Here is a 17,213-nt window from a genome sequence, read left to right as displayed (position 1 = left end):
GAAGCAGGTTTATTGAATCTTAAATGCGCCGAAAAACAGACCCTTTTGTACACTGTTGAGGGGATTCAATGTACCGTGGCATGCAAGTGTGTTTTTGTATAGTTATCTCCAGCTTTGTGGATGTGGTGACATAAATTATGGTATTTTGAGAGGTGGAGTCGGACTAAGTAGGACATCACTGAAGGCCTAGGTGAGAAATGCACGGCCCGCAACAACTACTGAACATTACCATTCCCAATTAGCAATGGGGAGAATTTTGCTGACGAAAAACATGCTTCTTATTTAGATTACATTTGATAAAAGATTTACGCTAGCATGGTTTATTTCTACTTGTGGCTTCATTTGAGCTTACAGTTACTATTTTTTTTATTGTGATGCAAACTAACCTGCACTCAAAACATGCTTAAAGGTCAATAAAAGCCCAGCCATCGGTCTCCCCCTACGTATGGACTTTACAGAAATAATAATCATCTTTCTGATTATTTTACCTTTTGACTACACCTTTGTATGGTGAAGGTGAGTTCGCTCGTAACCATATCTATACACTTCAGAGTGGGCTCCTTCAGTTTTTGGATCTGCTTTTTCACTATAGTCTCGAAGGCCAGGTCAGGGGTGAACAGACCCGTCCTGTATAGGGATAGGCAGGCAGCACGGAGGAGACACAGTTGAAATAAAACCAAATCGGGAAAAGAGAGTAAAGAAGTGATGGAAGTAATGAAAAAAAGACAAGGAGCGGGATTCGGAGGGGAGATAAAACAGCAAAGAAGGAAGAAAATGCAGTCGTTGTGCGCCTAAAGCCATTCTGGAAACGCTGGCGGTCCTCTCTATCCTTTACGACGGGAGAAAGCGAGACCGCAGTCATGCAACGCTCCTTTGGTAGCCATCGCTCACTCTCTCCGCAAGCCCAAGAACAACACGGCGCATCCCCAGTGGAGGTGTCCACTAGGTTGCTTTTGGAGCGGATTTGGCCACACAGGTTAAAAAATGCACTTGCAAAAACATGAACGCAGCACCTTTTTTTAGGCTACAGGTGCAAAGCTGCGGTCTCACGCACGCACACGAAACGTCTGGATTCTGAGGTCATCCAATATGGCTGCCAGGTCACTTCCTTCCTCTGACACTATGCCCAAATTCCAGACTAGGAAGTGGTTTGGTTTGTTTTCGGAAAAAAATATAAAAGTGACAAACAAAAGCCTTATTTGTCAGGCTTGCCACTGACAGTTTGTTTGTGTTTTAGTTTTTCCTCTGTGTGTGTTTAGTGTTTCCTGTTTTTAGATCCTGTCAGCGCTCTTATTTTGTCTGTTTCCTGTTTTTTTGCCCTGTGCGCTGTTTCCCCTCAGCTGCGGCTGATTGTCACCTGGCCACACCTGGTGTCAATCAGCCCCCTCCTATTTTTACCTGCTTTGTCTTCCAGTCAGTGCTTGAATATTGGATTGTCTTCCAGCCTTCAAGTATCAGTCTTCAAGGGTATTCAAGTGCTTGCTCTTTCAGTCAATTAGTGCGCATATATACAGCCCGTCCGCCGGCCCAAATTAAAAAAAAATTTTTTTTTGAAGAATTTATCTGAATGTGCATGAACTATTTCTTTTCAAAATTGTTTTAAATGTTAAATTATTAAATATTAGCTGTCAGTTTATTGTACTGTGCCAACTGTACTATTATATGAGTATGTATTTTCTACTGTTTCATTGAAAATAAAACCGTAAAGTCCATTTGGCCGTCATCTGTTTTAATTATGAAACACATTTGTGTCAAAGTCATGATTTTTTTTTTCATGCTTGAAGTAAGAAATTATTACTTTAAAAAAGTATTTTTATACTTGTTGATGACGCAGCTTTGCATCAGTTGATATTCTAGTTTCAAGCATGTTTTATTCAATATATGTCTTTGGTTGCTTTGTTGGGTCTGCTCCTGTCTCTAGCCATGCTCCCTCCACCCCAGCAGATGACGGCGTGGAACACCGCAGAGGCCACCACAGTGTATATGTTTCTTTTACTTTTTATTCATAGCAGTATGTAGAAGTGTCTGGTTGCATCAGCTCCGCTACTTTAATGTCTTAAATGTCCTTTTTGTTCTTTGAGTTTTGATGTTTCCCTCTTACACACATGTAAGAGGGATGTGTACTATGGCTATGAGTTGTTTTTTTGTTTTGTTTTGTTTTGTTTTTTTCCCTTGGCCTCAGTCTGGACCCCCTCTCCAGGGGCCCAGGCTTAGACCGATTGTTTTATTTTATTTTATTTTATTTTAATCTTTTTTTTTCTCCCATTCCCCCCACTTGTTTAACTGTATCTCACCTTTTTTGTAAGGGGCGCCGGAAGTTGGCAGACCCGTCAGCGATCCTGTTCTGTCTACCTGTAATGTTTGTCTGACCTTGAATGGGATTGTGCTGAAAATTGTAATTTCCCCGCGGGGATTAATAAAGTATGTCTGAACAAGGCGACTCGGTAAAGAATCTGGGTATTATCTTTGACTCAACTCTCTTCTTTGAGTCACACATTAAAAGCGTTACTAAAACGGCCTTCTGTCATCTCCGTAATATCGCTAAAATTCGCTCCATTCTGTCCACTAAAGACGCTGAGATCATTATCCATGCGTTTGTTACGTCTCGTCTCGACTACTGTAACGTATTATTTTCGGGTCTCCCCATGTCTAGCATTAAAAGATTACAGTTGGTACAAAATGCGGCTGCTAGACGTTTGACAAGAACAAGAAAGTTTGATCACATTACGCCTGTACTGGCTCACCTGCACTGGCTCCATGTGCACTTAAGATGTGAATTTAAGGTTTTACTACTTACGTATAAAATACTACACGGTCTAGCTCCATCCTATCTTGCCGTTGTATTGTACCATATGTCCCGGTAAAAAATCTGCCTTCAAAGGACTCCGGCTTATTAGTGATTCCTAAAGCCCAAAAAAAGTCTGCGGGCTATAGAGCGTTTTCATCCAGTACTCTGGAATGCCCTCCCGGTAACAGTTCGAGATGCCACCTCAATAGAAGCATTTAAGTCTCACCTTAAAACTCATTTGTATACTCTAGTCTTTAAATAGACTCCCTTTTTAGACCAGTTGATCTGCCGTTTCTTTTCTTTTTCTCCTATGTCCCACTCTCCCTTGTGGAGGGGGTCCGGTCCGATCCGGTGGCCATGTACTGCTTGCCTGTGTATCGGCTGGGGACATCTCTGCGCTGCTGATCCGCCTCCGCTTGGGATGTTTTCCTGCTGGCTCCGCTGTGAACGGGACTCTCGCTGCTGTGTTGGATCCGCTTTGGACTGGACTCTCGTGACTGTGTTGCATCCATTATGGATTGAACTTTCACAGTATCATGTTAGACCCGCTCGACATCCATTGCTTTCGTCCTCTCCAAGGTTCTCATTGTCATCATTGTCACCGACGTCCCACTGAGTGTGAGTTTTCCTTGCCCTTATGTGGGCCTACCGAGGATGTCGTAGTGGTTTGTGCAGCCCTTTGAGACACTAGTGATTTTGGGCTATATGATTAACTATTGATTGATGATTGATTGATTGATTGATTCTGATAAAATCTCAGCAACAAGCTGTAGTATCTTACTAAGATAATTTAGGACCAAAACCCTTAAAACAAATAAAACACTCTAACATAAAATCTGTTTAGTGAGAAGAATTATCTTATCAAACAGAAAATAAGCAAATATCACCCTTATTTGAGATATTTAATCTTACTTAGATTTCAGTATTACTTATTGTTGCTTTAGCCATATTGTACTAGTTCCGATCTACGGTTATCATCACTTTTTTTCCAAATTTTACAACCTGATGTGCGTTCAAATATCAAAGTTTCCCTGTAATTTGTAAATCTACGGATTTTTTCTCAGGCAGCCATAAATTCATGACAACTCAGCCTCCACACTACTTTCCTATCTAATCAGCACAGCTCTCTATCACGGGACAACCTGTCCAGCCAAACCCGACCACAGCAGCAGACAAGGCAGGTGTACGGCAGCCCCACCCCGGCCCCCTCCCCAAAACAACCCAAGGCTGGAGCAGGCGGCAAGGTCACGGGAGTGAGGGAGCAGCGGCGGGACACTTTGCGGACGGAGGTTTGAGAACACACAATATCAAAATGCTATCCACCATCGACTAGTTGTTGTTTTACCTTTTTGGTACATTGTCTAACCGTATTGACTAGCTCAGACATGACCATATCCACACATTTGGTGCACGGCTCTTTAATCTTCCCGATCTGCCTTTTCACAATGGTCTCAAAGGCCATGTCCGGGGTGAAGAGGCCGGTTCTGCTCGTCAGAACCAGCCGCGGGCACACACGAGGAGGAGGACGCAGCAGCGAAAGAAAGAGGGTGGATAAGGAAGGTTGGGCGAGAGAGAAAAGCGTTAATTGTGAGAAATGTATTCTGCCCCGCCCTCGAAGGAGACAAACAGGTACTGAAAAGGACAAGGGAGGACTCACTGCACTCTTGTCATGTGCTGGAGATAAAATGTGATTACAGAGAAAGTTCACACATGCACGTATGGATAGACAAACAAGACAAAGGGGCAGTGGGGGGTCATAAAACAAACGCACCCAAGAGTCACCTCTGCATCGTACACACATTGTCTGTCAAAAGTTTGGACACGCATTCTCATGCTTTTGAATTAAAAGGCGAATCCAAAAATTTTGACAGGTACACTGTTGTATTCTACAAACCCCCAAACCAGTGAAGTTGGCACATTCTGTAAATGGTAAATGGGTTATACTTGTATAGCGCTTTTCTATCTTTTTTTTAAGGAACTCAAAGCGCTTTGACACTATTTCCACATTCACCCATTCACACACACATTCACACACTGATGGGGGGAGCTGCCATGCAAGGCGCTAACCGGGACCCATCAGGAGCAAGGGTGAAGTGTCTTGCTCAAGGACACAATGGACGTGACCAGGATGGTAGAAGGTGGGTATTGAACCAGGAACCCTCAGGTTACTGGCCCAGCCACTCTCCCAACTGTGCCACGCCGTCCCCTAATCGGAAATAAAAACTGAAAACAATGATTTTCAAATCCTTTTGAACCTATATTCAATTGAATAGACTGCAGAGACAAGATACTTAACGATCGAACTGGAAAACGTGGTCATTTTTTGCAATTAGCTCATTTGGAATTTGATGCCTACAACATGTTTCAAAAAAGCTGGCACAAGTGGCGAAAAAGACTGAGAAAGTTGAGTAATGCTCATCAAACACTTATTTGGAAAATCCCACAGGTGAACAGGCTAATTTGGAAGTGAAGTGAATTGAAGTGAATTATATTTATATAGCGCTTTTCTCAAGTGACTCAAAGCGCTTTACATAGTGAAACCCAATATCCAAGATACATTTAAACCAGTGTGGGTGGCACTGGGAGCAGGATGGCTGAAGCGGGAATCGAACCACCAACCGAGCTATACCGCCCCCAGGTACAGGTGAGTTGTCATGATTGGGTATAAAAGTGGCTTCCATGAAATGCTCAGTTATTCACAAACAAGGATGGGGCGACAGTCACCACTTTGTGAACAAATGCGTGAGCAAATTGTCGAACCGTTAAGAACAACATTTCTCAATGAGCAATTGCAAAGAATTTAGGGATTTCACCATCTACGGTCCGTAATATCATCAAAAGGTTCAGAGAATCTGGAGAAATCACTGCGCGTAACATTGAATGCCCGTGACCTTTGACCCCTCGGGCGGTACTGCATCAAAAACCGACATCGGCGTGTAAAGGATATCACCACATGGGCTCAGGAACACTTCACAAAACCACTGTCAGTAACCACAGTTTGTGACTACATTTGTCAGTGCAAGTTAAACCTCTACTATGCAAAGCAAAAGCCATTTATCAACAACACCCAGAAACGTCACCGGTTTCGCTAAGCCTGAGCTCATCTAAGATGGACTGATGCAAATTGTAAAAGTGTTCTGTGGTCTGACGAGTCAACATTTCAAATTGCTTTTGGAAACTATGGACATCGTGTCCTCCGGAACAAAGAGGAAAAAAATCATCCGGATTGTTCAAAAGCCAGCATCTGTGATGATATGGGGTTGCATTAATGCCCAAGGGATGGGTAACTTACACATCTGTGAAGGAACCATTAAAGCTGAAAGGTACATACAGGTTTTGGAGCAACATATGTTGCCATCCAAGCCACATTACCATGGACGCCCCTGATTATTTCAGCAAGACAATGATAAGCCACGTGTTACAACAGCGTGGCTTCAAAGTAAAAGAGTGTGGGTACTAGACTGGCCTGCCTGTAGCACAGAACTGTCTCCCATTGAAAATGTGTGGCGCATTATGAAGCCTAAAATACCACAACAGAGACGCCGGACTGTTGAACAACTTAATCAAGCAAATATGGGAAATAATTCCGCCTGTAAAGCTTAAAAATTTGGTCTTCTCAGTTACCAAATGTTTACTGAGTGTCGTTAAAAGTGGTAAAAAATGCCCCTTTGCCAACTGTTTTGCAATGTATTGCTGCCTTTAAATTCTAAGTTAGTGATTATTTGCAAAAAAAAAATTTAAGTTTCTCAGTTTCAACATTAAATATCTTGTCTTTGCAGTCTATTCAACTGAATATAAGTTGAAAAGAATTTGCAAATCATTGCATTCTGTTTTTATTTACGAATTACACAACGTGCCAACTTCACTGGTTTTAGGTTTTGTATATTCAATACAGATAATCATTGTGTCTTATACTGTAATAGTCCCTAAACAGTTGTTTGTTTTTTACTAGTTTTGTCATTTAAATCGTAAAGTGTGCATGCCTTGGTTTGGGTTTTCTCATCGAGACTTTTTGGCCAAAATCTTATCCTATTTTTTGTGCAACATGTGAGATATTGAGCGTAAAAAATTATTTCCTATGGAATCAATTGGATCACACGTGTCAATGATTCAGTCTCTGCTTTTTTTACATTGACAATGGCTGCATAATAACCCAGCAAGAGGCGACAAAAAAAGTTGACAGTGCCAGAACTTTGAGAAAAAAAGGTGAAAAACATAATTGAATTCAAGAAAGAACGTCTTCAACAACAAAAATCTTGGATAAAGTAAAATGTGTTAAAAGTAGTGCCGTATTTTTCGGAGTATTAGTCGCACCAGCCGAAAATGCATAATAAAGAAGGAAAAAACATATAAGTCGCACTGGAGTATTAAGTCGTATTTTTGGGGGAAATTTATTTGATAAAACCCAACACCTAGAATAAACATTTGAAAGGCAATTTAGAATAAATAAAGAATAGTGAACAACAGGCTGAATAAGTGTACGTTATATGAGGCATAAATAACCAACTGAGAAGGTGCCTGGTATGTTAACGTAACATATTATGGTAAGAGTCATTCAAATAACTATAACATATAGAACATGCTATACGTTTACCAAACAATCTGTCACTCCTAATTGCTAAATTCGATTAAATCTTATACGTCTAGTCTCTTACGTGAATGAGCTAAATAATATTTGACATCTTACGGTAATGTGTTAATAATTTCACACATAAGTCGCTCCTGAGTATAAGTCGCACCCCTGGCCAAACTATGAAAAAAACTGGGATTTATAGTCCAAAAAATACGGTGCTGTCAAAAAACAAAACATTTTAATCAGATTATTGCCACGTTTTGATAGGAAATTACTTTTGTGCATTATTTAAATTAACTTTAAAAAAAGGACTCCTAAATTTGGACACGAATGCAATTTCATTGAGAGGATATCACAAGAACATTTTTAAAATGTTTTACTTGAGCGCATGTCATTTGCTTGTCAAAATCATGCAGTTTTAACTAAATACCCTCAAGGTATATTATGGAGTGAAATTTTGGAGTGAAATTTTGGAGTGAAGTCGCAGCCTCCTCATTCATCTTTGCACTGACGTATGCATTGACCTGATCACTGACCGTGATTAATGCAATAATGTTTTGTGATTAATCGTATCATTCAACACATTGATTTTGACAGCGCTGAAAAAAAGTGATGTTATAATGTTAATTTATCCATTTAATTCAGCATTTATATGTATTTCACATTGTTTTTGCACATAGCGCTATACTTATTCTCTATGAAATTTGTTTTGTGTGACTATTCTAGGGTGTATGGTACTGATTAACTGAATTGACATTCTTTCTTATGCTTTGGATTTCGCATGCTGCGGTTTTAGTCCGACCGAGGTACTATACTTTCTGTATGTTGATTTAATCAAGAGTCAACTATGATTGAGCCCGGTGAGATCTGCCTAGCAACAAAAGCCTCGGCAAACGGAGATGGTTGACTGTACAGTAAGGAAGGGATTCATATGGTCCCATTTCTGGGTAGATCTTGCTTTTAAGCAGTGCTTCTCAAATATTTTCTGTTACATCTCCCTTAGGGAGAATACAATATTTTGCCCCAACCACCGCCCACTCTCCCCCATGACTATATATATTATATTATTGTCTATAAAACGGTTATACTAAAATTCTGCCTAATATAGAAAGCCCAGGGGGGCACCGCCCTACTATTTGAAAAGGACTGCGTTGGAGGAAGGTTTGCAGTTTGCTGAAAATTATGGAAAGCGGCACTCTACATCAGTGGTTCTCAACCTTTTTTTCAGCGATGTACCCCCTGTGAACATTTTTTTAATTCAAGTACCCCGTAATCAGAGCAAAGCATTTTTGGTTGAAAAAAAGAGATAAAGAAGTAAAATACAGCACTATGTCATCAGTTTCTGATTTATTAAATTGTATAACAGTGCAAAATATTGCTCATTTGTAGTGGTCTTTCTTAAACTATTTGGGAAAAAAAGATATAAAAATAACCAAAAACTTGTTGAAATGAGGCATAAAAATAAAGTTTTCTACACGGAAGTAATCATCAACTTAAAGTGCCCTTTTTGGGGATTGTAATAGAGATCCATCTGGATTCATGAACTTAATTCTAAAAAAAAATGTCACAAAAAAAAAAATCTTTAACATCAATATTTATGGAACATGTCCACAAAAAAATCTAGCTGTCAACACTGAATATTGCATTGTTGCATTTCTTTTCATATTCTATTCATATTTTGTTGAAGTATTATTCAATAAATACATTTTACAAAGGATTTTTGAATTGTTACTATTTTTAGAATATTCAAAAAAAATCCCAAGTACCTCTTGGCATACCTTCAAGTACCCCCAGGGATACGCGTACCCCCATTTGAGAACCACTGCTCTACATAGCAACTGACACTGTGGTCGAAGTTGAAATTGCCACAAAAACATATTTTAAAATATTCAACACTGTACTGCCGTCTGGCGGTTAGAGATAGCGCACTTTGTCACGTTTCTTATGTCAGGTAAACCACGACGACTTGGGCCATATGAATCCTCTTCCAACTGTATGTTAAATGTTAAGTTTTATAATGAATCACAAACAATTTTCTTTGAACTTTATGTGCAATTTGTAATTAAACAGTAGGGCTCTGTAAGGCTGGCATTAATGTTTTGCCTTTTCATTGTAAAGAAATGGACTATACAAGATTGGACCCATATAGCTGAAAACACAACCCTCTTCTCAAAGTGGCATCGCCAACTACTGGGCTGGCATGCACATTGCAGTATTTTCTTTTGAAAGAATCCAGTGAACGAGGATCATTTTGTAAACATTTGTATGCAAAAAAAACAGCATTTTTTACACTGGTTTGTCAACTGAAGTTGGTGTTAAAGTCCCTAAAGATAGACCACAGAGTATAAATAAGTGGTCGATGCCCGACTGAATGTTGATTATTAAATCATATAAAACGCCACTGCACTCAGCTTGTCCTTCGCCTTTATCTTTGCCCTGCAGCAGAGGTGACTGAGCTAATGGAGTTAAGTAAAGGATGGGGAGGGGGGGAGTGATGTAGCGGTGAATCAAAGGACGTTACGTGCCTGATGCCGTGAATGTTCTTGATGGCGTAGCTGATCTCCTTGCGGAGCTCCTTCTCGTCGAACTCCATCTGAGCGAGAGAGAGCGGGATGGAGGCCATGCTGCTTTAAATCGGGTTTAAGTCTGATGTCGTGTTTGCGGGAAAAAAAATCCTAACAAACCTTGACCAGCTCGAACGGGAATCGCTCGTGGAATATGCGGTTGATTTTGGCGCCGCCGGACAGCTCGGCCGTGTCGATTTGGTCCCCGGAGCCTTCGATGCACTTCTCAAAGTCAACGGAGAACTGCTGCACCATCCTGCACATATGCACCAATTAACACTTTGTACCATCCATCCATCCATCCATTTTCTACCGCTTATTCCCTTTTGGGGTTGCGGGGGGCGCTGGCGCCTATCTCAGCTACAACCAGGCGGAAGTGGGCCAACACAGAGAGACAGACAACACTCACACTCACATTCACACACTAGGGCCAGTGCTTCCCCATTGTCTTCTGTCATGACCTTCCTGGGGGCCCGAATTTTGAGCGACCCCCGCTGAATTTAACTGTAATTGAGAACTTGGTTATCTACTTCTTTCTTTTCATTCCTGCCACAAACTTCTTTATCTCTTTGCTTCCATTAATTATCCAACATTCAAAGATTACGGTTGGTACAAAATGAGGCTGCTAGACTTTTGAGAAGAACAAGAAGGTTTGATCGTAATACTCCTGGGACAAAAAAGTATTTAGTCAGCCACCGATTGTGCAAGTTCTCCCACTTAAAATGATGACAGTGGTCTGTAATTTTCATCATAGGTACACTTCAACTGTGAGAGGCAGAATGTGAACAAAAATCCAGGAATTCACATTGTAGGAATTTTAAAGAATGTATTTGTAAATTATGGTGGAAAATAAGTATTTGGTAAAATAAGTACCAAAAAGATCTATTTTGGTATAAACTCAACTTGTCGTGTTTGGAGGAAGAAGAATACTGAGTTGCATCCCAAGAACACCATACCTACTGTGAAGCATGGAGGTGGAAACCTCATGCTTTGAGACTATTTTTCTGTTAAGAGGACAGGACGATTGATCCGTGTTAATGAAAGAACCAAGAGATTTTGAGCCAAAACCTCCTTCCATCAGTAAGAGCTATGAATGGTTGACCAAATACTTTTTTCCACCATAATTTACAAATAAATTCTTTAAAATTCCTACAATGTGAATTCCTGGATTTTTTTTTTACATTCTGTCTTTCACAGTTGAAGTGTACCTATGATGAAAATGATAGACCTCTGTCATCATTTTAAGTGGGAGAACTTGCACAATCGGTGGCTGACTAAATACTTTTTTGCCCCACTGTGTATATGGGAGAGTGGCTGTGCGCAACCTGAGGGTCCCTGGATCAATCCCCACCTAGTACCAACCTCGTCACGTCCGTTGTGTCCTGAGCAAGACACTTCACCCTTGCTCCTGATGGGTGGTGGTTAGCGCCTTGCATGGCAGCTCCCTCCATCAGTGTGTGAATGGGTAAATGTGGAAGTAGTGTCAAAGCGCTTTGAGTACCTTGAAGGTAGAAAAGTGCTATACAAGTACAACCCATTTATTTTTATTTATTATACTGGCTCACCTGCACTGGGTTCCTGTGTACTTAGGATGCGACTTTAAGGTTTTACTAATGACTTATAAAACAGTAAACGGTCTAGCTCCATCCTATCTTGCTGATTGTATTGTACCATATGTCCCGGCCCAGAATATGCGTTTGAAGAACTCCTGCCCAAAAAAAAGCCTGCGGGCTATAGAGCGTTTTCTACTAGGCTCCAGTACTCTGGAATGCCCTACCGGTTACAGTTAGAGATGCTACCTAAGTAGAAGCATTTAAGTCCCATCTTAAAACTCATTTGTATACTTTAAATAGACCCATTGTTAGACAAGTTGATCTGCCGTCTCTCTTTTCTGCTCTGCCCTCCTCTCCTGCATGGAACGGTTATCAGGTGACCACGGAGTAGGCGCTCGCTGTTCCAAGTTGGGACCCGGGGTGGACCACTCCTCTTTCATCAGTCGGTGACGTCGCTGCGCCCCGACTTGTCTTCATGCAAGAGGATCCCCTTCCGGCCCCACTGTGGACTGGACTTTCACATTATTATCCGTATCCACTCCGCATTCATTGCACCAGTCATCCAAGGGGAGATTCCCCACATCTGTGGTCCCTTCGAGGGTTTCACGTTTTTCCCATTGGGTTAAGTTTTTTTCTTGCCTTGATGTGGGATCTGAGCCGAGGATGTCGTTGTGGCTTATGCAGCCCTTTGAGACATGTGTGATTTAGGGCTATATAAGTAAACTCTGATTGATTGATTGACTGATTGAGCTCTGTACTCATGTGCTCCCATGTGCTTACTGCTTCTACTGGGTAGAACAATGAGCCTGTTGATTTTATTAAGTACTGCTGCCACCTAGATGCAGATTTGTGTATTGTTCTATCAAGAATACAAGATCATTATTGCAGGAGGCTACACTACGTATTGTGTTACACTGTAAATGCTAGGCCATATCGCCCATCCCAAACGGACGGCCAAGCAACTCTAAATGAATGCAGTCTCAGCCTGCAAGAAGTGCTTAGTCGTGAAATCTTGCAAGTAATGTCTTGTAAATAATGTAACAGCAACCTTGATAACAATGCTAGGCTAACAATTAGCCACAACAACAACAATACAGCACTTCCTCATTATACACCAGTGCCGGTTACAGCAAGCAAGGTTGCATTCATGAACACTTGGAATAATGAGCATCAATATTACACATCAACACAAGTAAGTTTTTCTTGCCCGTTCTCTATGTCTTATACTGCTGCAATAATTAGGTGGTGGTGGTGGACCGTAATACTTAGTTATCATTAATTTCATATAACTGAAGCATTTAAGTGTTCAACTTGAATGTCATAAAATTCAATGTAAATAATAATGAATGGTCTATTGCAGGGTTCATATACATATATATACATACATACACACACACACACATTATATGCATATGTATATATATATATATATATACATATATACATATACATACACACACACATATATATATATATATACATACATATGTATACATACATATATATACATAAATATACACATATATATACGTATATATACACATACAGTATATATACATATATACATACATATACAGTATATATATACATATATACATATACATACACACACACACATATGTATACATATATACATACATATATACATATACATACACACACACATATATATACATATATACATACATATGTATACATACATATATATACATAAATATACACATATATATATGTATATATACATATATACATACATATACAGTATATATATACATATATACATATACATACACACACATATATATATATACATATATACATACATATATATACATACATATGTATACATACATATATATACATAAATATACACATATATATACATAAATATATACACATAGAGTATATATACATATATACATACATATACAGTATATGTATATATATATATATATATATATATATATATATATAGTGGAAGGTTGATGCTGTCATGTTATCAATGGGAAAATGCATTTTTAGACAATATGATTTGCCTGAGCAGCTAGTAGACCGCGAGAGTGACTCGCGCGGGTCAGATTTTGGATGCTTATATGGCCCACGGGCCGTAGTTTGGGGAGCACTGGTTAATTGTAACAATCTGCATGTTTTCCCAATATTAGAAGTATCGGTTTGAGCAAAATTTAAGCACCGGAACCGTTTTTTAAGTACCGACTATGTACTAATATCGGTTATAATGTAAACAACACCCATTCCTACATGAGAGTGGACCAAATTGTCGAAGGTTGTCATCCAAGACTCACTGGAGCAGAGCTTTGGTCTTGCGGGACGGATCGTCTGGCCTGAAGTTCTTGTACTCCTCCACTTCCTTCTCGATGGAAAGGAGCTGACTCTGCAACTTGGCCCTCAGAGCCGGCAGCGTGTCCCGGATGTGGTTGGTGAGTTGCTGCACAGTACAAAGGTCCTGGTTACTATATTATCATTTCCACACGTCCCACTTATTTGCAATGTTGAGTGATGTTAAATGTTCATTTATCTATTTCATTTATATTGACATTTATATGTATTATGTAAAACTAGTATTATACATGTATCTCTCTATGACGTTTTATGTTAGTATTTTAGGGTGTTCGGAACGGATTCATTAGAGTTGCATTATGGGAAAAATTGCTCTGGATTTTGTCCAACCCGGGGGTCAGCAACCTGCGGCTCTTTAGTTACGCCCGAGTGGCTCCCTGGAGCATTTTTTAAAAAGGATTGAAAATGGAAAAAGATGAGGTAAAAATTGTTTTGTTGTTTTGGTATGTTTTTTTGTTTGAGGACAAACATAACACAAACCTTCCCAATTGTTAGAAAGCCCACTGTTTAATATGTTTGTGTGTATGCTCCACTGATGATGATGATTTGGTGAACATCGTTTTGTCCTACTAATTTTGGCGGTTTTGAAGTCACCATAGTGTGGACTGTGACTGTGACAGTTTGTTTACATGTAAAATCTTCCACTTCTTCTTTGTCTCATTTTGTCCACCAAACGTTTTATGCTGTGCGTGAATGCACAAAGGTGCGCTTTGTTGATGTTATTGACTTGTTGGAGTGCTAATCAGACATATTCAGTCAGTGCATGACTGCAAGCTGATCAATGCTATCATGCTAATTAGGCTAGCTGTATGTACATATTGCATCAATATGCCTCAATTGTAGTTAAGTTAAAAAAAAGTTAAAGTACCAATGATTGTCACACACACACTAGGTGTGTAGAAATGTGTCCTCTGCATTTGACCCATCTCCTTGTTCACCCCCTTGGAGGTGAGGAGAGCAGTGGGCAGCAGCGGTGCCACGCCCGGGAATCATTTTTGGTGATTTAACCCCCAATTCCAACCCTTGAAGCTGAGTGCCAAGCAGGGAGGCAATGGGACCCATTTTTATAGTCTTTGGTATGACTCGGCCGGGGTTTGAACTCACAACCTACCGATCACAGGGCGGAATATCTAACCACTAAGCCACTGAGTAGGTATATTTGAGCTCACTTAATTTCCTTTACTTATATCCTCTTTGTATATCATTCAGTTTATGTAAAGCGCTTTGAGTCACTAGAGAAAATTCACTTCACTTCACTAGTTTTGCATGTCTCATGTCACATTATCTCTATGTAATGTTGGTTGCAGTTCAGATAGTTGTTTGTGTGCCATGTTGTTCCAGACCACAGCAAACATTACCAAGCTTGCCGAAGATTGTAATAAATCTATTAAAAGAAGACAGTTGGCCGTTTCCTTTAACTTGGACACACACATCTATACTTTTGTCCATTAAAAGCCAGTCATTTCCAGGAGGTACCCCACCTTCGGATTTACTATGGGTTTCTAATGTTGTAAAAATGTGTACAATATAAATTACATTTCAACATTTCTGTCAACGAAGATCTGCTTCAGCCTGCGGCACGTAGTCATTTTGATAGTAGGCTAATACAGACACTTATGTCATGTGTTGCCTTCATTACAAGACTTTTATGGCTTTTCATTTTTTACGGCTCCAGACAGATGTGGTTTTTATATTTTTGGTCCAATATGACTCTTTCAACGTTTTGGGTTGGCGACCCCTGGTCTAACCTTAAAAAAAACAGCTTCATGAGAAAAACAAAGGCTTCCCCGCTTCTCCACGCACCTGATTGAGGATTTTCTGCAGGTAGGCCGTGCCCATACGTTCGGCCAGGTGCCTGTAGGCGGGGTGGGACAGAAAGAACTTTCTCTCGGCGGCCAAGGCAGCAGTGATGTCTTTCTTGCCATCTATGTCTTTTTGGCTCCTGTTCACGACGCCAATGTAACCTGTATTCATCAGAAGAGAATTGTATACATATATATATATATATTTTTTACTAGAATGTAAAAAGTACATCCACTCGGTTAAATAAATATCAAACAATGAATTCAATATCTTAAGGAATTTTTTCTCTTTAGCGGTGACCCAAGGATTTTGAAAACCTTGCCATGAAATCTCCGCAGAGGGATTTGCGGCAGCTAACGCGAGAGCCAGACGCTGTTATTTCAATTTTTTATTTTCCACATTATTCCGAGACACCGCCAGCCATATTTTAACATGCGCTTTAAGAATGCAAATGATGGATGAAGGGTGATTTATAAAGGGTGTGAAAAAGAAATACGCAGAAGTGAATGTCTTTGTGCGCCAGCCAAAGAGAAAACCAGAAAGAGGACCAGGTGAGTTCAAGTCGAACGGCTACCGTTTCACCTTCACTTGATTTTGCTCTTTGTTGAAAATATGTCTTGCTTTCCCTAATGCAGCCAGCAGGTTTGTGAACATGCACAGTAGAGACATACACAAGAGAGAAAAGTAGGGAATAGACGCTGGAAAAAAAAAAAACATAAGGTTTTCGGAAAATTTCGGGTTCAAACCAAAGTGCAAGCGGAAACGAAAATCCCAACATCAGCAGCATCATGCAAGAGCTGTATTTTTATTGCCATGTTTTATAGTCATTTCTCCCCCCCCCCCTGTTTAGTCTATTTTCAGACTTTGGAAAGTTTGACTGCCCGTTCCCCGGCCACCACAAGGGGGAAGCAGTGTGTCATCAAGCGGTTATTTGCAGTATGCGCTTGTTTACCTCTTCGGAGCGGAAGCAATTTATTTTCCAGTATGTCCTTGGCATCCGTCCCCTCGTCCATAAGGTCCAGTTTGGTGATCACACCGATGGTCCTCATACCTGCACGCACACACACACATTTACATTTGAGACCGCCATTCACACCAACTGACTCACTAGACACAAAATCGAGTACACGTTAGTACACGTTAAAATGTAATTTAATACAAAAAGTGTCTGTCATATGTATTGTCTTTAAAAGGACAGGGTGCACAATTTAATTTAAGTTATATTTTAAGTTTTACAATAGAAATAGTCAATCTCACAGGTGTCAAACTCAAGGCCCGGGGGGCCAGATTGGGCACATCATTTAATGCGGTCCACAAAACGGACCGTGGCGATTTCTGAACTAAATCGCAAGATGGATCACATCATGGAGAAGTTTGCTGAAAAGGTAGAATGGACTAAGAACAAACAAGCCATTGTATTGTCTGTTGGCGAAAAACAAACATCATAATCTACGATTTGATTCCCTCGATTGGCCTTGACGGCAGGCTGTTCTGAAAAACATCCCCGAGGACACGTCAATGATGGACACTTTTGACCTCCCTCCCTTCTCAACGACATCTGGAGTCAAACTTTT

At 40.2% G+C, this 17,213-nt stretch overlaps 1 protein-coding gene across 11 annotated transcripts in view; it reads right to left on the bottom strand.

Moving 5' to 3' along the window:
• The window catches only part of dnm1a (dynamin 1a), a 102,531-nt gene that overhangs the window by 64,971 nt on the left and 20,347 nt on the right, over window positions 1–17,213 (bottom strand). For 7 of the 11 annotated variants that reach the window (XM_061876365.1, XM_061876363.1, XM_061876368.1 and 4 more), the window contains exons 5-10: window positions 16,592–16,690; window positions 15,640–15,800; window positions 13,782–13,924; window positions 10,046–10,181; window positions 9,887–9,954; window positions 4,134–4,272 (exon numbers count right to left, since the gene is read on the bottom strand). In XM_061876365.1, the coding sequence (XP_061732349.1) occupies window positions 4,134–4,272; window positions 9,887–9,954; window positions 10,046–10,181; window positions 13,782–13,924; window positions 15,640–15,800; window positions 16,592–16,690 (746 nt within the window). Of the gene's footprint in view, window positions 1–488; window positions 628–4,133; window positions 4,273–9,886; window positions 9,955–10,045; window positions 10,182–13,781; window positions 13,925–15,639; window positions 15,801–16,591; window positions 16,691–17,213 lie in introns of all 11 variants that reach the window. The other 4 variants (XM_061876364.1, XM_061876369.1, XM_061876367.1 and 1 more) reach the window with 1 other exon arrangement.

The sequence above is a fragment of the Nerophis ophidion genome, linkage group LG17 (genome assembly GCF_033978795.1).
Source record: "Nerophis ophidion isolate RoL-2023_Sa linkage group LG17, RoL_Noph_v1.0, whole genome shotgun sequence".
Lineage (NCBI taxonomy): Eukaryota > Metazoa > Chordata > Actinopteri > Syngnathiformes > Syngnathidae > Nerophis > Nerophis ophidion.
The sequence above is the reverse complement of the archived record's forward strand: the minus strand, read 5'-3'. Positions and strand labels throughout refer to the sequence as shown.